Source organism: Halichoeres trimaculatus, unplaced genomic scaffold (genome assembly GCF_033239565.1).
Source record: "Halichoeres trimaculatus isolate MK-OKI-2021-1 unplaced genomic scaffold, fHalTri1.1 fHalTri1_scaffold_14, whole genome shotgun sequence".
NCBI classification, from domain to species: Eukaryota; Metazoa; Chordata; class Actinopteri; order Labriformes; family Labridae; genus Halichoeres; species Halichoeres trimaculatus.
The window spans coordinates 7,967,548-7,992,308 of NW_027437192.1; the positions used below are offsets into that span (position 1 = coordinate 7,967,548).

At 41.1% G+C, this 24,761-nt stretch overlaps 2 protein-coding genes across 3 annotated transcripts in view; one reads left to right on the forward strand and one right to left on the reverse strand.

The window, feature by feature from the left end:
- Window positions 1–335: 335 nt before the first annotated feature.
- LOC141802939 (serine/threonine-protein kinase Sgk1) lies at window positions 336–17,240 on the reverse strand. Of its 2 annotated transcripts, none has more exons than XM_074686763.1 (13): window positions 16,893–17,240; window positions 5,146–5,221; window positions 4,329–4,407; window positions 4,196–4,236; window positions 4,041–4,098; window positions 3,850–3,933; window positions 3,626–3,757; window positions 3,426–3,538; window positions 3,174–3,297; window positions 2,974–3,069; window positions 2,734–2,889; window positions 2,552–2,641; window positions 336–2,332 (listed from the first exon to the last, which is right to left on the reverse strand). In XM_074686763.1, exons 1-13 carry the CDS (start codon window positions 16,918–16,920, stop codon window positions 2,168–2,170), a joined length of 1,242 nt encoding a protein of 413 aa, XP_074542864.1. In that variant the 5' UTR covers window positions 16,921–17,240; the 3' UTR covers window positions 336–2,167. The 2 variants fall into 2 exon arrangements, with proteins under 2 accessions (XP_074542864.1, XP_074542863.1); XM_074686762.1 differs by lacking the exon at window positions 16,893–17,240 and adding an exon at window positions 5,732–5,960.
- Window positions 17,241–22,266: 5,026 nt separating this feature from the next.
- rbm43 (RNA binding motif protein 43) overlaps window positions 22,267–24,761 on the forward strand; it is a 61,477-nt gene continuing 58,982 nt past the window's right edge. The window contains exon 1 of the mRNA XM_074687129.1: window positions 22,267–22,335. The gene's annotated coding sequence lies outside the window, so the exon portion shown is untranslated. The remainder of the gene's footprint in view (window positions 22,336–24,761) is intronic.

Below are 24,761 nucleotides of genomic sequence, written 5' to 3' on the forward strand. Positions count from 1 at the left end.
TGTTAAACCAAATGTTCAGTGGGTTGAAAAGAAAAGCTGTCATGCTTGACTTATTCATGAAGCAACTGCATTGAGGGCCTTGCATTTGTAAGCCTGTATATTTTTAAGAGGTGTAAGTTGGTATTTCCCTTTTTTTTCTATGATTTTTTAAATAACATCAAACACAATTTCATTAAAAACGGAACACTTTCCTTGAATTAAGAGATTTTATTTGCCATTTTTGACACCGATTACACTTCAGTATTTCAGTTGATCATGTAAATTATTTTCTTTATACAGTAGCAGTGGCATGAAAATAAATATGCATAAAAAATACAAAACAGAAAAAAGTCATGCTTCCAAATATGGAAGAAAATAATCCAGAACTGTGTTTTGCCTTTTTTAAATTTTTCAGCAGGCTTGAAAATACACTCTTTGTATGCATTAACTGTGAAGACTGAGTGGGGTTAAACAGAGCCATGAACAGACTCTGAGTGAAGATTCTCCTTGAAATAAATTAATGAATATCTGCTTAAATCACATTTTTTACATCATTTCAATTCCTTCAGAGTTAACAAGAATTTATTGCACTTTCCAGAACCGTATTGTGCAGTAGGCCAGTGGCTAACACTGCGTCTACTCCATCTATAATGGTTCCTCATTACGTTAATGAAGCACTTCTTCACACAGATTATTTTCTAGAAAAAGGAGCCAAAGGTTGAGGGGAAAAAATGAGATATGCACACAGAGTATATACGGATCAGGCCGCCTTGGACAGGCACGAGACATTCACAGTTCTTCTCTACGTGATGCATAAATACAAAAAAACATCTGCGATCATATACTTTAAGTAGTTCAGAGTGTTTGCAAGAAAACAGCAATCACTCAAGTTTGAAAGACATTAGATATACAAGATGTGCTATCATTGATGCAGGCCTGTTATTGCTGGTTGAACAACTCTCCTGATCAGTAAGAGAAGCCTTTCATGATGAACATAGTCACTGGTTGTAAGAGCAGAGGAATGGAATAATAAAAAAAAAATTAAACGTATTGCCAGACAGGAAGTATAATTTAAATAAAATCTATCAGAGTTATATATGCTAGGAACTGTGAGTCATGTATTATATATGTAGAAGTGGTTTACAAGTACAGAAGTTATGAAAATCCTTTAAGTTTCCCAGTAAAATATGTAACGTCTCACTTCTATACAGTACAGTCAAACTTTGATCTTAAGTTTGTGAGGACAAGCTGGTCGGAAAAAATGTTTGTGTAAAAGCTGACGTGGTAACTGTTTGGTCCACTTTTAGTGTACGAAAACAAAACTAAATGATCTTTTTATTCTAAGCAGAGATATGAAGATAAAAGCAGGAAAGATATGCAGCTGTCAGCTGATGCTTAAAACTCCTGTGAGGAACTTTGTGCTGATTTTGGCGCCTCCTGTGGACAGAGTAGCACCTTAAAATCTGCAACTCGTGTGAAAGTTTACCAAATAAATCTCTACTGCTGTGTTTTAACTGTCAAAAGTATCACTTATATCAGTAATCATTACAGTGGAGAAAACTCACAAAGGATGCAAGAGTTTCAGTTTCATAACCAGCTAAAAACTCCTCACAGGTTCTTTAAGGTAGAACGTGTCACTTTCCCAACCATTGTGTCCTCAAGTGCAACTTTGCATTCACATAAAAAAGTAACGATAACGTTATGAATTCAGAGAACAGTTTCGACATATGCAGACGTGTTTTGAAGGCATCACTCTAAACAGCTGAAGCACTGGTCAAAAGTCCAAGTGAGTAAAACGATGATGTTGTGGTGTTTGATAAATGCTGCTGCCGTCACCGTCCAAACTGCCTTTTGAACCTCAGGCACTTCTCTTCTTTACCTGTCGCTGCGAGAGCGAACGGAGAGGGATGTCTTCTGATCCCAGAGTGCATCTACACTTGGCACACATTTATTGTTTTGAGTGGATGAGGCAGAAGAGTAGGATCGGCGTCATCATGGAAGAGTCCACATCATGCACATGATCATCCGCACACTTCATATCCTGTTTGTTAGTCAGATCCTCCACCGCCCCCCCTCAAAAAACAGGCTGCTCTGGTGTGGTCCCTCAGTCAAAGCGAGACTCTCAGTCCACAGTCTTTATCCTGCTTTTCTTTTTTATTCTGTGAGTTCCCAGGATAGATATCAGTGTTCACATGAAGGAGAGTTCTGCAGGAGGCCCGTAGGAGAAGCCTGGGAAAGCCCCGGCTGCTTCCTTGATGCTGCTGGTCACGGTCAGGGTGTCGTTGCACAGAGACGAGGAGACAGGCAGGTGGGTGAACTCGGGGTCAAAGTGTCGCAGGTCTGTGGGGCCGGACTGTTGAACAAAGCAGGAGAGGAGTCAAACTTTCTGACGTGGACTAACAGTCAAATTTTAGCAATACTTCCTGGAAGGGCCAAACATTTGAAGCAATAGTCAAATGCCAATATTTTTAGTTTTCTAAAAGTTGGATTGTCCAAAGAAGTAAAAATTCACAGTAGAATGTAGAGAAATGTTTGCATTTCTTTAATTTAATGGGCATTAATATGAACTCACCACTGAGGGGACGAATGGAGGTGTGATTTTCTTCGCCATCAGATCCTCCCAGTTGATAGGAGAGAAGAAGGAATGGTATTTGAGTTCAAGCTGGAGAAAGAAGGAAAGAACAAATTGATTAGTGAACGAACTCCTTGAACCAGTTGTGACATGTGTGCAAAAGATCATCTCTTTGAACTCACAAAGTCATCCTTTGATCCCAGCCTGTCGGTGCGGTCCTTCTGCAGCAGCCCCTCCAGCAGCTCCCGGCCTGCGTTTGAAACGTTGGGCTTCAGGACCGGAGCCTTGTGCAGGATGTTGTTGTACATCTCGGCTGTGTTGCGGCTGTAAAACGGAGGCTGTGGAGCAAATTCAGCTAAATTAGCGTCTGAAAAAAGCAGAAAGGTTTCACAGAAAGGAATCAAGTCATAAAAGTCACTTACAAGTCCGTAAAGCATCTCGTAGAGAACGGACCCCAGACACCACCAGTCCACTGTGCGGTCGTACGCCTGCTTCTGGAGCACCTCAGGCGCCAAATACTGCAAAGAAACAAACAAGATCGGTCAAATTATGCTGTAAATTTGTATCTGCACATTTTCTGAGTTAAAAACTGGGATGTAGAGAAGTTAGAGGTGTGACGTACCTCAGGAGTCCCACAGAAGGTTGTTGTAGTGCCATTAGCCTCAAGGCCTTCCTTGCAGAGACCAAAGTCTGTGAGGACGATGTGGCCCTGCGAGTCTAGCAGGATGTTCTCAGGCTTCAAATCCCTGCAGAAAATACACAAAAAGAGATTAAGAAACTATTTTGCATGCTTCTGTGGACTTCTCCCTTCAGTTTCACCTTGCACGGATTATGTTTATAAATGTCCACTAGGGGGAGCTATAGGATCACTGACCTGTACACGATGTGCAGAGAGTGGAGGTAGCCGAGTGCACTGGCAATTTCAGCGGCATAGAATCTAGCTCTGGGCTCCAGGAAGATCCTCTCCCTTTGGAGGTGGTAGAACAGCTGGAGGACGAAAAAAAACACCTGTCAACATCTGCCTGATAGAAAAGTTTTTGACCTGATTCTGGTTTTTCATGTGATCAGATTTACCTCTCCACCGTTGACGTAATCAAGTACAAAGTAGAGCTTGTCGGTAGTCTGGAAGGAGTAGTGCAGCCCCACCAGGAAGGGATGTTTGATGTTCTTCATGAGGACGCTGCGCTCTGCCATGATATGCTTTTGCTGTGAGGAGAATGAAGATGTTTAGTAGGACTGCACTCACCCCAGTGGTGTTTTCTATTATGAGTCAAACAGGAGTGAGGTTGAGGTCTTACCTCTTTCTTCTTCATGATAATTTTCTTCTGCAGCACCTTGACAGCGTAATATTTGGTGGACTCCTTGTGTCGAGCCAGAAGAACCTGTAGCAGAGCAAACAAACACATTAGTCATCATGTTGAGGTGGTGACAGACAAGCATATATGAGAAGTGGGTCTGCATAGGAGAAAAGGCTTTTTGACTGACTCACCTTTCCAAAACTTCCTTTGCCGATGATTTTGAGGTAGTCAAAATCGCAAGGTTTGATCCTGATTGAGAGAAAAGAAGAAGAAAATTAGGATTTTATGACACAGAATAAGAATCTCCTATATTTGCTTGAAAAAGAGGTCTTTTAAGGCGACTTACTGTGTGTCTTCGGCCAGTGAGCTTCGAGATTTTAGGCACATCTGAAAGAGACGGAAGAGGGAAATTTGTAAATATGTTTTGCCAACAGTTTGGAAAGAAAATGAGTCACACAAAGCAAATAGTCTTTACTTACCGGACTTTCAGGAAGCTGATCGTTGTTAACCTCCTCATTCTGATTCTCATCAATCTTCAGGAAGTTGTTCACTTCGACACTAGAGGAAATAAACACAGAGCTGGTGAGAAGATGGGTTCTGAAATCAGCCATGACCCATTTTCAGTTTTGCTGGGAGTTAATTCTTTTATTTTCCCGCCCATACACCGGATCTTGAACAGCTTGTGAGGCTGTAAAGCTGAATGAGCGCTCCCAGCTGGGGTGTGAATGACCTTTTGAAGCGGGTCAAGTTAAGGATGCGATCATGAGCCTAACCTGTCTGAGAAAAAGCTTAAGCCTCTGACCCATGACAGTGACTCTACAGGTCCAGACGCCCTTTACCCCCCTGAAACATCTGAAGGGGACTGATCCAGGGTCCATGTTCTTCTTATTTCTGACCTGGCTGGCTGGCATGTCATGGTTGCGAGCCATGTATCATGTAATAACTGAATTACCGGTTTATCCTCGTCTAGGGGACAGAGAGGATTTGCTGCGGAGGTGATTAGGCATGTAGAGACGCTGTTTCTGGCTTGTCATGACAGGACTATTCTTACCCTGGTTTCTTGGGCTCAGATTATTTCTCTGCACAGATTGTCCTGCCAAACTCAGGTGGCTGATTGGATTTGGCCAGCGCACAAAGATCGTGAATGGGCTAATGATTAGGAATAAATACAAGAGCCAGGAAAGAGGACATGCCAGATGACGCTTCTTAATTGTGCCTCTTTCTCACGCCAATTTTCCATACAAAACAAAACAAAACAAAACAAAACATGTTTTTCTTAAAAAAGGGAATACTCACTGTTGGCAGATATGCGGGGTTGACACCAGCTTCTGGATGAAGTCATTCAGCCCCATTTTCCTCTCCTTGATGAAAGCTGCAGTGGGAAGACAAGCATGCACATCAGTGCCACAGTCTCAAACTTGCCCCAAAAATCTCACTATGTGATGGAAAAAACATGATTTGAGCAGTAATCATCTGTTAATGTCTTCTACATGTCCTGTTCTGGGGTAGATTTGCGTGTTATGCATAGACCTAATGCTGCGGGCTTATAGGTTATGCAACCACTTGGGTCACTCATTCAGATACCAACAGTGATGATGGCCAACAAAGCATTTTCCATCACAGAGTCTTAGCACAACAAAAATAGCCAGTTTGGAGATTTTTTAAAGCTTATTGCTTAAGAGTTGCATTTAATCTCTGAGATTAATGTCACAATTTAATAAACGAAACCAAAAAGGTACCTTGAAATTTGGAGTATTTCACAATTTTACGCCTATTTTTCGTCATATTCAAGAATGAGTGCGGTTAAATTGGTTCGTAAATAAATGTAAACGCAGTTTAAGTGATGGTTAAAAATTAAAATTAATCTCGGTTTTGTCCTCACCGGTAAGAACAGCGACAATCCCCCTCATTTTGCAGTAAGTGAGATCACATCCAGCTTCAGTCACAGCCATGTTGACAGCGACAAACACAGATATCCAACAGAAGACGAAGAAAAATTCAACTACAGCTCCTCTACAATCCTCCAACGGTCTGTTATCACTGACTTCACAGCGTCGTGTGTCAGTGCTCAACCGGCCGCGCTCCGCTCTGAATAACCGCTGTCCCCAGCGCGAGCCAGCCAGCGGCTTTATACCAAGCACGTGGTACAGGAGGAGGCGGCCCCGCCCATTTTTTGTCACCTACGTAGCCACGGCAACTTCTGCTGTGGGGCGGGAAGCGTGACGTCACGGGATTCCGCTGCAGCCACAGTCTGCCTGTAGGAGGCGGGGGATGACGAGGAGGGCTCACAGCAGAGGAGGAAGAGGAGGAGGTGAGCATTGACACCCCCTCCTCCTCATCCTCCTCTTCCTTTTCTCTCAATGGAAATCTCCATCTGACCATAATCATCATGTGGAAGAATATCCACATCAGTTTTCACTCAACACTCTTCCATTATATTTGCCTTTTTTATTTTTATTTTTTAAAAAATGGTGATTTTTTTGGCTGGATACAGTCAAAAAAAATATGGAACTGCATTCCCTTGAGCCTCCCTGCAGTACTTTTATTTTGAAAGGATGGTGTAAAATGTATGTCACGACTGCTGCATTCATCCCCTGCCTGCAACAGCTGCAGTTTCTCTCCCTGGTAGTCCACGTCAGAGCAATAGTTCAAGGATAAAGAAAGAAAGCTAACAGTTCTGCACAGCCGACCCAGCTCTTCTTCATCTAAATGCACCATTCAATTGTCAGACATCTCCATTAGCATTGCTCTCTGATCCAGTGGTGCTCAACCTTGTGCGATTAAGGAGACACACTGACTTAAAATATTTTATAAAGAGCCAAAATCATCCATTGGTTGCTTGATGAAATTGCAATGAGCTGAGGCTGGGGTAATATAAATTACTTATAACAGTTCTTCTGACTATCTTTCCCTCTTTAAATGCTTTTGGGGGTTTATTATTTTCAAATAGGACTTAAAAGAGAAGCCACAACTAGTCATAAAAGAGCCACATCTGGCTGTCATGCCACGGGTTGAGTACCGCTGCTCTAAAGCCGATGAGGTCAAGGTTATAAAGTTGACTTTGCACAACAGAATTATATAAATTCACAGAAAATGCATATGACATCATGCTCCTCTAAGCTGCACATGTTGACGAGTCCAGCAGCTGTCAGAGATGTGGTCCACTAACCCTGAAAGTTACATAACTGTGCCATAATGCAGATAGCTATACTGCCTGAGGAGAAGAGGGAGCCGCAGTGGAAATTAAAGCAAGAACTGATGAGTTTCTCTGGTCTGCTGATTAAAAGCCTTCCTTGATCACTTGCAGAGCGGTAATGGTTTTTGGATGAGACACGCCTGTCACTGTTCTCACACTGGGGGGTTAATGACAAAAACATTTCCCTCTGTTACAGTTTAAAGCACTCTGCTGTGTTCCCTTTGTGTGCTGCTCATCACTTTGACTTTACCTCAGAGGGGGCATGTTGCACCCAAAACATATGACTGCCTAATTCATTGCAGGAGGTGACCTGAGATTCAAGGCCAGACATCAGAATCCATAGACTTTTGAAACGTGGATGCATTCTCAGTGACCTCCAAAACTAATTTTTAAAGAGGAGTTTGAAGCCAAACGAAGACTGTTGCCATATTTAAACTGCTGACTGAAAATTAGTTATTAGTTAATCTTTGAACCCTTGTTGCTGCTTGATCGAGTGTTTTGTTAATTATTAGTGGAAAATATCAGAGCCTCAAAGATAGATGATAAGAAATAAAGTAGTTGGGTGAGAGTATTTACCCAGTATTAGAAAAACAGAAACTTAAAGCAGGGCAGACGATAATGAACGTTAGAACTAGTAAATAGTTAAGAGTTATTGCACAGTGAGCAAGTTGTCTGCTAAAGCAACCTTCTCACTAAATATCCTTCTCATTATACAGCCACGGTCTTTTTTTTATCTTGAAATTTTCAGTAATTCAATGATGATAACAGTCCATTAGACGCACAGTGTAAGCTGAATCCATAGTTGGAGTGAACTCTGAACAGAATAGGCTAAGCTAGCTGCTATACATGCTAATTGAAAAACATATCTGGTGAACAGAACCATATTTTTTGGCTTTAGTGAAGTAGATTTTTAATTCTTTAATCCTATTTTTTTTTGGGGGGGGGGGGGGGGGGGGGGTCTTTAGCTTCCCCCTCCTTTCTTCCACTGTTTTTTTTTCTTCTTCTTTGGACCAAATTTGTGTTGGTCAGATTATTTGTGTCGCAGCAATGCTTCTTGGAGGTATAACTTAGACTGCTGGGAAGCTTGTTTATTTCACTTTTGTATAATGACACATTTTTACAGAACATGAACTTGTGAGTTGCGCTCATAAAACATTTGCCAAATCTTCTCTGCCAATGCTGAATAGATTACTCTGCCACTGCATCGTAAGCTGCTAAATGCTAACACAATATTCATTAGCCTCTTCCCTCACTGTTTTTGTCTAATTACTGTTGGTCTTCCTGAGTCTTTGACCTGGGCTGTAATATCAACAGTTTCCTATAAAGTAATAACAGAATGTTGCTGTAGACCAGGCGTAGTTAAATAAAAATTTGACCAGGCCAGATTTTCAGACTAAGGACATGAGCTGGGCTTCACATTTTTAGCAGCATAGTTAAGCTGCTGTGGCCCTCTCCTGAACTATGCAAGTCTGCTGTATTGCAGTACAAAATAAGACGCAATCAAACTCTGAATTTTAGCCGCCCCCTCATGAGATCCCCCGGGAAACTTTGTCTGAAACGCAGCATGTTTTTCAGTGTGGTGTCTTCCGACATTGTAATCTTTTAGCACTGCAATGCACTTGTTGCAGAGCAAACACATTAGTTTGGTTTTTGGACTTGGTGGTAAATAAATACTTTCCAGTCCACGTGGGATTAAACTGATGATTTTCCTTGCTGATTTTTTGTTTTAGGGGAAGAAAGAGACATGCTATTTTCAAACACACCCGCTCAATAGCCACGGTTACATGAGGAGTTTTTCGTCTTTCCGAATTTAATCTTTCTGAATGACTTTCCTGAAATCAATAGTATACATGGAAAGGAATATTCCAATGTCTGGTCTACATGCGCCGCTATGATCAAATAGTATAGTCAATGGGGCATGCGCAGAAAAACGTAAACATGAACGTGATTTATTAAAGAGTTTTTCTTTCACTTGTTGGAATAACTTTGTATTGTGAGTTTTTTCGTCCGTCCAGTCTTGAAATTATGTTAAGTTCTTTCAAAGTTTGGATCAAAAACAAACTTTTCCCAGCAGTCCAGTGCTGACTGCTCGCCGACATTTTTTTAAATTTGAGGAGCATCTCTAGTTGCGTCTTACGTCATATCTGAGCATGCGCTGAAAGAACTTTCCGTTTGAGCGGATACATGATACCTCAATCGGTTTGGGGAAAGGAATATTCCACCCCTGTAAAACCGATTAGATGTCCATTCAGGTTGGCACTTTTCTTTTGGAATGAGGTGTATACAAAGGTTAAATTCTTTCCGTTTGAGCAAATAAACCGAATGCAAGTGGAATATTTGGGTCTATGTATGGCTACGTGGCTAATGACACGATGCATTAAGGGTTAGTTGCGAGGTTACGTTGGGTGTTGCGGTCAATATTTGTAATAATGTTGGAATTTTTGTTAAAACTTGTGAGTGTTGGTAAAAGATGGGTTGCTTCAGTGAGTTCCCAGGACAGATATCAGTGTTGATGTGGTTTGCTTTTGGGCTGCACATGGCCCGCTGGCTGCTAATTGAATAGCTTTGCTGTAGACTACTGACCACTCAGAATCTAGAATTCAACACAGCCTTATATCAGATACCTTTGAGTAAATCCTGCCATTTTTCCATCTATAGAATTTGATATTTTTGAAAATAGCCGTTGTAACTCCCTCCATTTCTACACTGAGAAGTCAAAACCTCAGTGCCCTAAAATGTATCTCTTTGCTACACTACTTTTACTTTTGTCCAGTATCTGAGTACTTGTTCCAAAACTGTTCCCAAAAACATCTGCCTCAGCTCAGAGACTCACTCAGCTGAGCTCTGTCAGCGGGGAACTCCTGGCTTTTGTCCCAGCAGTGTGACATGTGACACTCACGCATAATGTAATGGAAGATAGACATCACAGGACCTGGAGTTCACCAATGGGGGTGAAAGGGGAAGTTAAGTGGCATGAAGGCCTAAACTGAAACTAGCTGGAAGCTTCCCTGACTACTCACAGCTTCAGCTCTGTTTACGCTCAGAAACACTACTGATCGAGTTTCTCCGACAGGGACACCTCTCCCCGGCTGTGTGTGAGGCTTTTCCCTCACCTCATGTTATCCCACTCTGAATATTTTAAGCGTATCAGGTTGTCATCTCTGGTTACGAGCAGAAGGACAAACAGGGCTCAGGCAGTTCTCTCGAACAGCCGTACTCTACTGGTTTGCATTGTTTCCACTGAAAGTCAGCTGATGTCCGCCACAGCTGACTAAATGTAGTGTTTCCCCTTTATCTTGATTTTGTTTATCTCTGTCTGAGGGGTAGAAAGAGTCCCATATTCACACCACGCCGAGCAGAGATGTGGAACTGTCTTTCAGATTACCAGAAATGGGCTGAACATGCATCACAGTCTCTCTTTCTCTCTGGAAACATCCCTCCTGTTCCAGATTAATCCGGTTTTATGTATTGCCTTCTCAAAAGCAGCCCCACTTTTCTCCCTGTCTGATTGATGCTGAGCAGACCGGCAGCACTTCTCCTTGTTCGCACATTGTCAAGCAGTCATGCGAGTCACCTGCCAGCGGATCCAGTAAAAGCCTTTGCAGAATCTCTCTGGGAGCCATCGATCATAACGCCCACGGACTCGGCGTGATAACACTTGTGCCACATGATCATAGACTCTCTCTGAGGCTGAAGGTTGGTACATGAGATGCACCAAAAATGAACTGTTTGTGTTTATCTGGTGTTAAATTCAAGACAGAGGGAGAAGCATCAGATTTACTCAAAGATACAGAAGGTGTTTGTACCTCTTTTCTCATTCTCGCAGTCATAATGACCCACTATTTTTCAAAACATTCCCACATCTGTAGTCTAATCACGCTGTTTTGTGGGCTTGCGCTAGCTCAAAGCAACCGGTTTCAACTCTTCATATCCGTTCTCCCCAGATACCTTCGCTCAAGTCCGCTGGCTAGAATTTATTCAGACGCTACCGTGACTGCCCCAGATATTGTGGAAGGCATATTAAAGTGTTTCAGCTTCTACATCTAACAACACAACCAACCTTCTCGTTCTCTGAAAAGTGGAAGCCAACCTTTGCTTTGATACTATTTATTCATCATTTAAACTACATTCCCGACTGCCCATTGTGTCCTTTTTAGAGAGCTTCTTTTGCCATTGTAAAGAAATTGTTAGCACAACACTAGAGGTACTAAGGAGCCTGTGTCATCACGAAAACATTTTTATCATTATTTTTACACAGAGACTGATACATGTGCCTAGTTTGGTGGGTTTTGGGGCATAGTGAAGGCATCAAATTTGGGATTGTGTCATCCAAAGAAAGAAAAAAAACAGGCACTAAGATTACAATTAGAATTTCAGGTTGGCAAGGGGGTCCTCGTAGACCTGAGGTTGTTTTTTTTGTCCCTGGTCTTAATTATAAACATTAAGGTTGTGCCAGTAGTCTCATTGGCCTCTCATCGGGTTTGGCCCGGCTGATTTATGCTTGACATGCCCGTGAGGTCTGTGCAGCTTTGAACGGACGAATGACGTCATTTGCGTACCTACGCCTCCTTGTGTGGTCCTTTTCACACGGAAAATTTCTGGGCCGTGCACACTTGAAAATTTCTAAGCTCCCAGACAGAGACACGCAGACAAGATGGTGGAAGTGATTGAAGTGCAGAAATACAGGCATCTGTATGACTCTTCACACAGGGATCACTGTGATAACTAAGTGGTAAATAATTCATGGCGTGAAATTGCGGCCACTCTTAGCAGAGAAGAGGAATCAGTTAAAAGAACCTGGAAAAATCTCCGGGACAAATATGTAAATGTGATTTAAACAAATGGCAAACTTATTTAACTCTTGTTTTGTACTCTGGTTAATGTATTGTTGATATTTGTGATACACTGCCCCCTGCAGTTTGGGAATGGACACCAATGGATGCCATGCGGGGTGTTCAAAAGCATTAAAGCCTCACGCATTCTCTTGCGCAGCTCTTGTGCGTCTCATTTCTGCGTGTTACGCTTGCGCGGAAATCATAACACAGCCTCGGGTTATGCTTTCCTTGGGTTACAACAGTGACCTCACCAACCCTGCAGTTTTCTGGCTTGGGCCCTAATTAAGAGATTGCAAATCAAGCAATCACAGAGGAACTAATATTATCAAACATTTGTTGATCTGTGTGGTAGTTGTTCAAATTCCAACAAACTGATCAGTAAACAAGTAAAGAACAGTCCAGTTGTAAAAACTGGCTACCACTAGCAGAGCTAGCACCACCAGCCTTCAGCCCTGCCTGCAGGTTAACATCAGCATGCCTGTGCTAAATAAGTATTTCTCTGGCCAAATGTTCATATATCAGTTTAAGCTGGCCTGAACAGCATTATGGTGGTTACAATTAAATGGAGCTACAGCTAGTGGTGGTCGGCTGCACTTAGTGTTGCAAAGGGGCAGACAACTTCAAGAAACTTTCCATGGAGAGTTAAGCTTGGGAAATCTGAAAATATTTTGAATTGTTTCATCAAACATTACTTGACTTTATATTGTCCATGGGGGTTGCCTTCAGTGATCTTGTGCTGTGGCCTCACATTTAAACTGATGCCCGGTACCTCGCAAGAGTACCAATTTTTGGTACTTTTGTGTGTTTATATGTTAATAAATATTAAGTTTTTCCATAATTAAATCTCAAAGTTTTTCAGTTTAACATATTTATTCTTCAGTATATTACCTTGCAATGCTGTGTTCATGTCCAGCATGGAAAATTGCTTACTGTTCCACTCCCTTACAGTCACAAGGTTTTTTTTTATGAACCTAAACATGGTACCTTTTGATTTTACGTGAATCGGTACCCAGTACTACAGACAGAATTTGGTCAGTACCTATAAAAGTACCTAATTCGGTACCCATTCCTAGCCTTCAATAGCCCTGCAGTCAGTAAAGTGCTGCTGTGGGGTCAAGGAACCGTATATTCAAGTGAACTTCCATTAAATGTTGTTGTTTTAGCCAATATTATGCTGCAATATATGTACCTTAGCTTTGTTTAAGTATTTTTTTTTTGTTAGCTGAGTGTTTGGGTTGTGCTAACAAAAAATTGCCAAATCTTCTTTACCAATGCCAAACAGCTTTTTCTGCCACTGTCACTTAAGTTGATAAATGCTAACCCACTATTCAATAGTTTTAGTCCCCCAGACAGTTATCATGTAATGTGTCGCCCACTTTATCAAAGTAAGGTGTTAAATAATTCAGGAAATGCCTCCAGAGTGAGTTTGTGTGGGGTTAAAGTACTGTCTTGGTTTTGACAGAGACTACTCTGTATTTATGTCAGGAAATCAGGTGCTCTACACTTTGGCAGCCCATGAGAAACTGGACCTGTTCCTGTCGGCTTTCAGTGCAGTGGGTCGGATGCAGCAGAAGGTGGATGCATGAGTCACACAGTCAAACAGGCTCCCAGTACCCGACTGTTTGGCTGGCAGGAAGGCTGCTGCCTAATGAGGATGGAGGCTCTCTAATTACTATGTGGGTCTTGTTGAGCGGCTCAGAGGAGCGATCACACACCTACAGAGTCATGCCAACTCCTGCAGCCTCTGATCTCACTCTAGAGCACATCCTGCCTGGTCTTTCCAGTGTCCTTTCCTTCTGTTTGTGCTCTGAGTGTGCATCACTCTCGTACAGTCACTGATCATCACTCATACAGAGAACTGCAGAGACCGGAGGTGGCATTCCTGCGTCGCAGTGCAGCCTCAGGCCTTGAATGCGTGGGAGCAGATTTTGGCTCATGGAGCCACAGTTAGATTTTAGTGTTTTCCTTTTCCCTGCTGAATTCCCAGGCAGGATATGAGATGTGTTTTTTTATTTTCCCAATTCTCCACGGGGGATTAGATGGCTGCTTATTCGCCTGCTCCATCAGATACAGAAGAGCCAAGGAGTGTTTGCTCTCTTACATGATGACTCACTAATTTGCTGCCAATTTTATTTTACAAATGATGTATTACTTTAATATCCTGCCAAGCATGTAGGATGATCCAGCCTATTTTAAAACCTCTATTAATTATATTAATGTGACTGCAGTTACTGCTATAATTACTATCATTACGCCAAAATGAGCTTCTTCCCAATGCTCTCTTAAATTACAGCAGATCGAACATCATATTTCTGCTGTTGCTATGCTGTTTGTTTGTTTAACCAGCACATTACTGAAACTATAACAGTAAACAAAGAGGAAGTAGACAGAGGCCATTTTCATTCAGAGCTCCAGACTCTCATTCATGAACTGCATCTGTTTCCAATGTAGGCTAAATACCATGAATCACGGCTGAGGTGACTTCTGTTTTCCTAACGCGGTTCCTGTTTCTGCCCTCATGACTTGTGTTGCGATGTTATGTCATAGAAAGGGAAAAAAAAATCTATTCCAACCAATAAACCCTTCACAAAGTAGACTCACATGAAGCAACCATCGCCAAGTGATTAGTTTGATCCAGGGCATTGATAGCATTGTAACGTAAACCTCATGAGGTCAGTTATTGAAATGAGATATTCATCTTTAAAACATCCGCTGAGAAACAACAGAGTGGAAACAAAACCTCTAAATGAAGTACACAAGGGACCCCTCACAGAGGAACTTCTGTTAGCTTCCTAAATTGAAACCTGGTCAATGTTTAGTGTTGACATTCAAATATTTGTTCTCAAAATATAAAATGTGTCATATAATCCCCTTCAAATTTTCTATTTCCATCATTGGGAAATTGAAATCCTAGTATTTAACATTTCTTATAGCACATTTTATACTTTATCTTCTACAGGCCACATAAGAGTTTCATCAAATATTTGCAGCTAGCGTTGGCCAACACTGTGAAACACCCATGAAATGACCAATGAGACATTCAGGATTGTAAACTGTTTTAAAGGAGTTCTTTAAATTAAGCTAGACCTCATGTTTGACCTGATGTTTTAATTTGTAATTTCTCCCAATTTATCACATTGATACCAATTAAAAGGCTCATTCTTGTCGACTGTGTAGGATATGTGTCGTCAGACCTGGCAACCCAACTGGGCAGTAACAAGCATGGTGTCCGTGTATGCGTCCTTGCTGAAGTGACTCTCTACTCAGCATTACTCGGCATTACTCCATCAAGATTGCTGTCAAAGTTGTATGAATCAGGTCCAAAGAAGAGGAGCTATGCCCCAAATTTAATTCAACTTGTTCCGATTCATTTCCTTTTTCTTTTTCTTTTTTTTTTTGAGCCCTTCAGATAGTAAACACGCATTTTACAAGGGTTGAACACGGAGGTAAGGATGGGTACCAAATTAGGTACTTTTATAGGTACGGACCAAATCCTGTCAAAGTACCAGGTACCGATTCATGTTCAACCAAATGGTACCTTGTTTAGGTACCCAAATGCATCCTTGTGACTGTGAGAGAGTAAAAGAGTGGACAATTTTCTATGGTGGACATGAACACAGCATTGCAAGGTTATATACTGAAGAATAAATATGTTAAGTTGAATTTTTTATATTTCATTACTAAACAAATTGATATTTTTTACCACATAAACACAAAAAGGTACAGAAAATTGGCACTGCACCAGTACCCACTGCCAGGTACCGGGCATTGGTACCATATTGTTTCAAATGGGAAAGGTTCCGATCAATATAAGTGATGTTGAGGCGATGGAGGAGGGGGGTCTAATGTTGGCAGGTATGGTTTTAGCCTAAGACAGATGAAAAAAGGATATAAGTCTCATGCTCTGTATTGTTATTAAACCATCAGCTAGCTACCAGTTAGCCTAACTTGGTAGTATAAACAGCTAAGTTTAAGATTAGTCTTTATATTTCAACAGTACTTGATTAATCCCCAGAATAACTGATAGAGTAGTTTAGTCGATCTAAGCTCAGCTATGTCCGATTACAAGAAAACCCACCTACTAGAAACTCTAAAGTTTTGTAAATAAACAAACTAATTCAAACATTGTGTTTTAAATGTATGAAAACAGAAGTATAAACCAACAAAATGGTAGTTTTATGGCCGTTTATGTGCTAAATGATCTGCTAGCAAGGCACAGCTACGTCTCAGGATCTTGTTATCGACTTAAGTTTCACAGACGAACAACTCAGACTTATTTATAAACTTTGGTGACAGCAGACTGAATAAATGAAATAAAATCAGGTCACTGGTAAGATTTAGTGTGGTCAGATGAGAGGTTAGATAAGCTAGTTTGCCGCCATTTTTAGTCTTTGAGCTACGCTAATCTAAGCTAACTTTTAGCTAGCATGATCAGCTTTACAGATTTTTTTTAGTTAGCTAAAGTTTTTCTTGAAAGTTTAGAGGTTATTAGTAATCAGTGATTTTACTTTTCATTTTTTTTTTGTTCTTAGGTTTTCTTTTTCATTCTGCAACACTTGTTCAGGTTATTACTGAAAGCTAAAGCCACCTGCCCCCCTCAGTCTTTGTCATATTATTGAAGCCTGGCTGCAGCTATTATCCTCTCAAATAACAAATGAGATGAAAAATAGCCAGATCTGCAGGGAGGAGGTGAGAGGCTCTGCGATCGGACATTACATAATGAAGCAACACAACAATTGGAGAGCAGACGGAGGAACCCTTGATGATGCATTTTGTAATTGGCATCTGGTGGTTTTCGCTGCCAAGAAACGATCTAAGTGGTGACAATGACGTCAAAGCAAAAAAAAGAAAGAATACCCGGAGGAGGAGAATGATTATTTTGGTGATGAACATGTACTAGACACATGATTGATTTGGGAAATAAAGGGAGAAATATTTGAAGGAAAAGTTGCATCCTCCTCTGCTGCACAGACAGTCTCAGACCACACACAGGGAATGAAAGGAGCACCTACCTATAAAGGATTTCTTGCCGGTCTTCATGTCCTTTTAGTGTTGGTTATATCTGCTATCAGGCTCTGGGTCTCTAATGAATGCGCTCCTGTCTGCTGCAGAGCGTCCAGGTGCCTGAGCGCATAGAAAAGATGTAGTCCTCCTGTAAAATATGCCTCCCTCTCTGTCTTCGTCTCTTCACTGCAGCTCTGGTCAGAAAAAAGTCTTCGATTTAAAGGCAAATAACTTTCCCTGCTGCACTTCCCTCTTCTCTCTGCTGTTCCTTCCTCTTATCACCCTGCCTGCGATCACACCAAATAAGCCGAAACCAAAGATCTGTGACGCACCTGCCTCTCTTCCTCTGTGCACCACAGACCCCCTCCTCCACCTCCTCCACCCTCATCTGTTCTTTTATCTACCTGGAGAGCCAGGAACAAAACAAAAAGCAGGTGTCTGGTTACGGCTCCCGTGAGTGTGGGAGTCCCACTGGAGGAGGGGGAAGCTGGTCTCCATGACACGGAAACCACCTGAGGAATACAAAGAACAGACAGAGAGGCTTCAAAACCAGTTTTTAATTGGCCACCTCTAACAAGTGAAGCGTTCAGTTCTCATCAGCCTCCTCTATCTTCGTCATTTTTTTCTCTCAGAGGACTTTTGGGGGGTGAAATTACCCGGTTAGTCACTGTCAGCCCTGATTGCTTTGTTATCCGGCTGCCTCAGGGCTGTAGGCCATCAGATACAATGAGAGGAGGATAAAGGTCTGTGGGAGTTGACTTACAGGAGCTACAGCAGCATCACTGATGAGTCAGATTATCAGACAGTGAGGTGCTGCGATGAATTACGATGGAGCTCTGGAGGCTGGACAAGTGAACCATCCAAAGAGTTTCTGCCAAATATGTACAACATGTCAGGTACAGAGCGGAAAATATGAAGTCAAAACTGCAAACTATTCTTTTCGGTTTAGCATAGATGATAGAAAAACAAAAAAACAGATAGCCTTTAACTGTTTGAAGGTCAAAAATCAGCTTTTCCAGAAAATATCAGCAATCAGCTCACCCTCTTTGCCTCATGCTTGATCAACTGAAGTAAGGTTGAGTTGACATTTCCAATATGGCGTCTGCAGACAGTAGACTTCAGGACACAGCTTCAGAAAGTGATGAATGATGTCACTGAGATTATGTGAATGCATAATACTGTCTATGACTGGAACCGAACCTTGGCCTCCTGCCTTCGTACCACGTCCTTCCTTTTAAATCACATCCCTTCTTTTCTACTACATCTTTCCTTTCGTACCACATCCTTCCTTTTAAATCACATCCTTCCTTCCCTTCAACATCGTGTCTTTCATATCACTTCCTTCCTTTCCTATGACACCCTTTCTTTCCCTTTTGCACCACAACCTTCCTTTTGTATCATTTCCTTCCTTTCCTACCACATCCTTCCTTTCCTACCACATCCTTCCTTTCCTACCACATCCTTCCTTTTGGACTACATCCTTCCTTTTCATACCACATTCTTCCTTTCCTACCACATCCTTCCTTTTGTACTACATCCTCCATTTCCTACCACATCCTTCCTTTCCTACCACATCCTTCCTTTCCTACCACATCCTTCCTTTTGGACTACATCCTTCCTTTTCATACCACATTCTTCCTTTCCTACCACATCCTTCCTTTTGTACTACATCCTCCATTTCCTACCACATCCTTCCTTTTGTACTACATCCTCCCTTTCCTACCACATCCTTCCTTTTGTACTACATCCCTCATTTCCTACCACATCCTTCCTTTCATACCACATCCCTCCTTTCCTATCACATCCTTCCTTACCTATCACATCCCTCCTTTCCTACCACATTCTTCCTTTTCTACCACATCCTTCCTTTCATGCCACATCCTTCCTTTCCCACCACATCCTTCCTTTCCCACTACATCCTTCCTTTCCCATAACATCCCTCCTTTCCTATTACATCCTTCCTTTCCTATCACATCCCTCCTTTCCTATCACATCCCTTCTTTTTCTACCACACCCTTCCTTTTGTAATATGTCCCTTCTTCCCTACAACATCTTGTCTTTCATATCACTCCTTTCCTTTCCTATGTCATCCTTCCTTTCCCTTTTGCACCACATCCTTCCTTTCCTACCATATTCTTCCTTCCCTACCACATCCTCCTGATTTTACCACATCCTTCCTTTCATATCAAATCCTTCCTTTTTCACCACATTCTCCACTTACTTCAACATCCTTCCTTTTGCTTTTGTATTACACAATTCAACTGTTAGTTTTGTTATTGAAAATTACAATACCAACATTTCAGCAAGGTTTTGAAGATGGGACCATGACAAGCTTAAGTAAATGCACTGATGATAAAGTCTGGCAAAAGATTTGTTTACTTAAATGTCGATGATGATGAGACGAAATGTTTGGGGTGGACATTCAAAATCCATGATATGATAATCCAGGGCTTCACCTCCATTAATTTAAATTGGGTGGTCTGATAGACCCACTCAGTGTGATGAAATGCTGACTAAAACTAGACTCAAAAATAGACAATTATTTTTTTTCCAAAGACTAAATCTAAAATAGCTGCCAAAGTTAACACTGCTCTGTACATGGGGGTGTGACCCAACCACCAGGCCAAACTAAATTGCCTAGAAATGTATATTTTTAACTTTGTTGCTGTTATCACTACACCTTCTGTTTTAAGTAACTTTGTGTCTGGATTGCAGGACATGATTTTAATTTAAAGCACCAGCTAAACTTTGGCTTTGAGAGATCCACACTCTGAATCATGGCTGAGCTAGAGCTGTATTCGACCAACTCTCATTCCCATGGCCTATCATGTGACTAGGGTAAAGGTTAAGGTATCAAGCAACAAGAAAAATCAGATTTAAATGTTTGTGTCTGACCGGAAAAGTTCCATAAACCAGAGACTGCCAACGATTGTTTCTGTCAAATCTGTGTCACCTCCTCAACAAAGAAGTCAAGGTTTCTTAATGACAAACAAACAAAACATGTCTGAGTCAACATATCAGCCGTTTCTCAGACTAACTCACTCCCTCCTCACACTCCTCTGCTCCTACTCATACCTAATTTAAATTACATGCAAATCTGTCCAGTCAAAGTGGTTTGTCACATATTATTCCTGCTCCACCGCCTCATCACGAAACCCTCAGGCTGCTGCATCTCCGTTTAAAAAAAAACATCCCTGCCCTCTTTGCTCAAGTTACATGAAATCAACCTTTATTTATTTTCACTTTCCCTGTGAACTGTGTCGTGCAGTGTTTCTTCAAGGTGATGAGCAGGCTGAATAAATATGTTTGTTGGCGAGGTTGCTTCGTTTCAACACAGGGCTGCAGATATAAAATGACTCAGTGGAAGTTTTAAAGAGGAAGCCCGCTTCTCTATTTTACAGCTCATTGAAATGAGTGCATCCATAAACTCTCCTTGACCTCTGGGGGTTTTGAAATTTAAATAATGCTTGTTAGCTGCCGGTGGGAGAGGTTTGTTTGCTGTGAAGTTCAGCAGCAGGGGAGGGATCTGCGTCACAGGCTTTTGATTTCAGTATCAGTAAAGGCAGAATGAGCAACCTGTAAATGTTTTATCTCACAAATATTGTATCATCCCCTTAGGGATTATATAAATCTTTTATCTATCTCAATATTTTCATCTCCATTATCCTTCAGAATAAGGAGACAAAGAAAAAGTTATTATTTCTTTATTAGACGATGCTACTTTTGTAAGAAACATGTATTGTTGAGTGTGTTTTGCACTGATGAACAATTTGTCAAATCTTCTTTGCTGATGCCAAACAGCTACAGTGGGGAAAATAAGTATTAGACGCGTCAACTTTTTCTCATTTCATTTATTTCCAAAGATGCAATTCAAACAAAATTTCTACCAGACATTGATATTAACTCAAATAATCCACACATGAAAAGAAATCATGACATTCAAGTCCATAAATCATGATTATGTGAAATTAAGTACGATAACACAGGAAAAAAGTACTGAACACACCTTTGAAAGGTTGTATACTTTGGCAAGGAAATGCTCCATACCACCTAAAATCTGTCAGTAATTATTACTTGAACTTCCAATTAGTGCAAACCAACATCAGCTGGGCTAGAGCAAATTGATGGTCCTATAAAAAAGGTCATTTTTTCACCAAGCAGTTAAATAGGACTCACCTCATGATGGGTAAAGGCAAAGAGCTCTCTGAAGACATTCACAACCTGATTGTTGCTCAGCATCAGAATGGAACTGGTTACAGACTTATATCAAAGCACCTGAATATTCCAGTCAGCACCAAGGGGCCATTATTCACAAGTGGTAGAAGCACCACCTTACCATCAATAGGCCACGCACAGGAGCTCCTTGCAAGATTTCTGACCAGGGAGTCAGAAAGATAGTCAGAAGAGTACTCAACGAGCCAAGGACCACCCTGAAAGTGCTCCAGAAAGACTTGGAGGCAGCAGGTACAATTGTTACAGAGAAAACAATCGGCAATGCACTCCACTGCCATGGCCTCTATGGACGCTCAGCCCGCAAGCCTCCATTCCTCAAGAAAAGGCATGTTGAAGCTTGTTTAAAGTTTGCTAAACAGCATCTTGACAAGCCTGTAGAATACTGGGAGAATGTTGTCTGGTCAGATGAGACCAAATTTGAACTTTCGGGCTGTCATACTACATACCATGTTTGGAGGAGAAATGGCACTGCACATCATCCAAAAAAAAACGACACCAACAGTGAAGTTTGGAGGTGGAAGCATCATGGCATGGGGTTGTTTCTCATCTCATGGTGTTGGCAAACTTCATATAATTGACGGAGCAATGAATGGAGCCATGTATGGGGAAAGTCTTGATATGAATCTGCTGCCATCCACCAGGATGATGAAGATGAGACGTGGCTGGACCTTCCAACAGGAGAACGATCCAAAGCACACGGCAAAGTTGACTCTCTAATGGTTTCAGAAAAAGAAAATCAATCTGTTAGAATGGCCTAGTCAATCACCTGACTTAAATCCAATTGAACATTTGTGGAAAGATCTAAAGAAAAGGGTTCACTAGAGGGTAGATAAGTCTCAGTTAGCGTGTTCAATATTTTTTTCCTGTGTTATCGCACTTAATTCCACATAATCATTATTCATGGACCTGAATTTTGTGATTTCTTTTCATGTGTAGATTATTTGAGTTAATACCAATGTCTGGTTGAAATTTTGTTTGAATTGCATCTTTGGAAATAAATGTGATGGGAAAAAAGTTGACGCGTTCAATACTTATTTTCCCTCACTGTAGTTCTGAAACTGAAAGTAACAAAACACTTGCACACTTCTTAGGTTCTCATCTCTCTGCTTCACTCACAGATCTACGCCCGTGTTTGCCCACCACTTTCCTGCTAAGTCAACCTTCTGAACAAGAAGGACAAACAATCTGTGAGCAGGAGGCGAGAGGAGCCAAGAGGAGGTGAGGGATTGAGATCACTCAGCCTGCATAGTGGGTCAGTCTGTGAACAGCATCGGCTCACCTGCTGCTATCTGTAACCTGATTAACCCCAGGTCTGATCTGTTCACTGTGTATGTATGTGGAGGTGTTGTCTCTGCTTTTTTACTTTAAATGTTGAGGAGTTAGGTTCCCATGAAAATCGGATCGTAAGCACAGGCTGTTTCTCTGTTGAGCTGTTTGATAGCTGCAGAAATCTGCGTTTGCATCACATGAGTACGTCTCTGTTAAGAGGTCACTCAGTAGGTAAAGGGTGGATTTAAAGGATGCACTCCAGACATAGAAAGGCTTATCACCTGCTGCCACACAAATAGAAACAGGCCACGCTACTTTAGACACCTTAAGAAGCGTGTGATTCTAAATGTGGAAAGGTGAGTTACACTTGGCATTGGCATAAAGCTCAATCATTACGTGTTAGTTTCTCTGTTTCGCTTGTATGTCCTTAAATTACAATAGAGGTTTTCTTTCATTCCACCCTTCTTACACAGTAAGAAAAAAATAGAGATTCATATGTGTAATTTCTAAAAATAAAGATAGTTTAAGTCCATTAAGCTGCTCTCACGGTCTTACGAATGTGTATGCTGACTCCCCGTAACACAGTCATGGCTGACAGGAATACTGAAATAGAAAAGAGTCACTGTTGTGTAATTGGTAACACTTGTGCTTTTCCTACTATGACTAATCAAAATAACTGCTGTGAAAATACCTTTACACACTTTAACTGCACTTTCAGTATAACGAAAGGAATCAAGACATCTTAAGATTTTACAGTAGATTTTTGTGCACTTTTTGGCATTTTAAGTTGAGTTTTCTTTACCTTGGGCTATTTTTTGAATTGCTGAACCTAAATGTTATTTATGATCATGACACTCATTTCTTACTGTTACAGTGATTTAAAGCCAATTGCCATAAGGAATTGTAAAGGAAAGGCTTTGTTTGAGTTAGGATGAGGTAAAGAGGCATACCTTTGGTCTCTTTGACAGCTACACGGTGCCCACCTGTCAGTCTACTCTGCCAGGCCCTTATATGGGCAAAACTTGTGAGTTTTGTAACTTTGAAAATAATGAGTCATAAAAAAATGACCTTGAAGAGGATTTAGAAATGTATACCCAGGTTGTTAACATGTTTATTAATGTGGTAAAAATTACCATGTTTTGTTTAGTATGTATGTGGTTTCTAGTGTTTCTGTTACAAGCCTCTAGTGGACGTTAGAGGAACTGCAGTTTTTTGCACTTAAGCACTGGCTTCATATATCCAGAGTCTGGGTTGCTCGTTGGTGTCTCAACAACATACAAATTTTAACGACTGAAAATAGAGCTATATGGATTGATTACCTGTAAATCTTGCGTATAGTTCCCAGAGGATATACGACACTGTTCTTTTAGACTATCTGGCTTCTGTCTCGAGGATTACCCACAGAAATGTTGTTTCAGCTTCTCAGGAAAAAGTACCAGAAACTACTGAATGGATTGCCATAAACCTTGGGGTAGATAATCACATTCCCATGAGGGTAAATCTCTGAGGATACTTGGAGATAGACGGATATGGATTTTTGGGGCCGATACGGATACTAATTATTAGTAGGCAAGGAGGCCGATAACTGATATTCGAAGCTGATATTCATTTGCAATCAAAGTGAAAATACTGGCGTAAAAATTTTGAACAATACAAACTCCAACACTTAACTGCATTGAGATGCCTTCAAGCATATGTTTATAAAACATCTGCCAAGCTCAGCAGCATGTTTTATAAAGTTAAATGAAAACTCAATAAAATAAACAGCTAAAGTTTTCTACGGTAAATTAAGTTTCCCAAAATTTCAATGTAACTGCAATAAAACTGGACAGAATTGAGTTTATGCTGCCTTTTACAGGCATGTAAAGCAGTTGAATTATTTTTCTGTTTGGTTTGACATGACTGATTTATAATGTTTTGACAAAATCAAATGTTTGATCTAGGGCCTCCATAGTGTAGACAGGAAGAAACTCTGAGCAGAGAAGCATCATCAAGCATCTCCCGAATGTCTTCAGTTTAAAACATTTCTTATCATTTTTTAAGAGGCAGAAAAACATATTCCTGTGGGTATTGATAAGGGGAGTGATTTTTGTGTCTGTGGAAGTTAAGATAAGCTCATAGACAGTAAGATAGTCACGATGCTAATTGCGTTAGCCCGCCAATGGGATTTTCCATTGACATTAGTATTATCGGTCTTCGGTTTTTAAAAAAAAGGCAGATGACAAAATGCCCCAAAACACCAAATATTGGCCCCTATAATCGGCCCGGCCGATAATCGGTCTATCCCTAGTTCCTATTGAACCAAGTTTGTATCAAAGCTCCTGTGAGGAGTTTTGAAATAGTTGAGAAACAGACTGAAATTGATACCAGTGCCT

Excerpts from the sequence above, each read along its gene's own strand:
- LOC141802939 (XM_074686762.1), bottom strand. The coding sequence starts at position 5,801 with ATGGCTGTGACTGAAGCTGGATGTGATCTCACTTACTGCAAAATGAGG. Across the intron at positions 4,237-4,328 it reads ATCAGCTTCCTGAAAGTCCG|ATGTGCCTAAAATCTCGAAG; the intron begins GTAAGTAAAGAC and ends CGTCTCTTTCAG. Across the intron at positions 3,070-3,173 it reads CCTTCTGTGGGACTCCTGAG|TATTTGGCGCCTGAGGTGCT; the intron begins GTACGTCACACC and ends GTTTCTTTGCAG.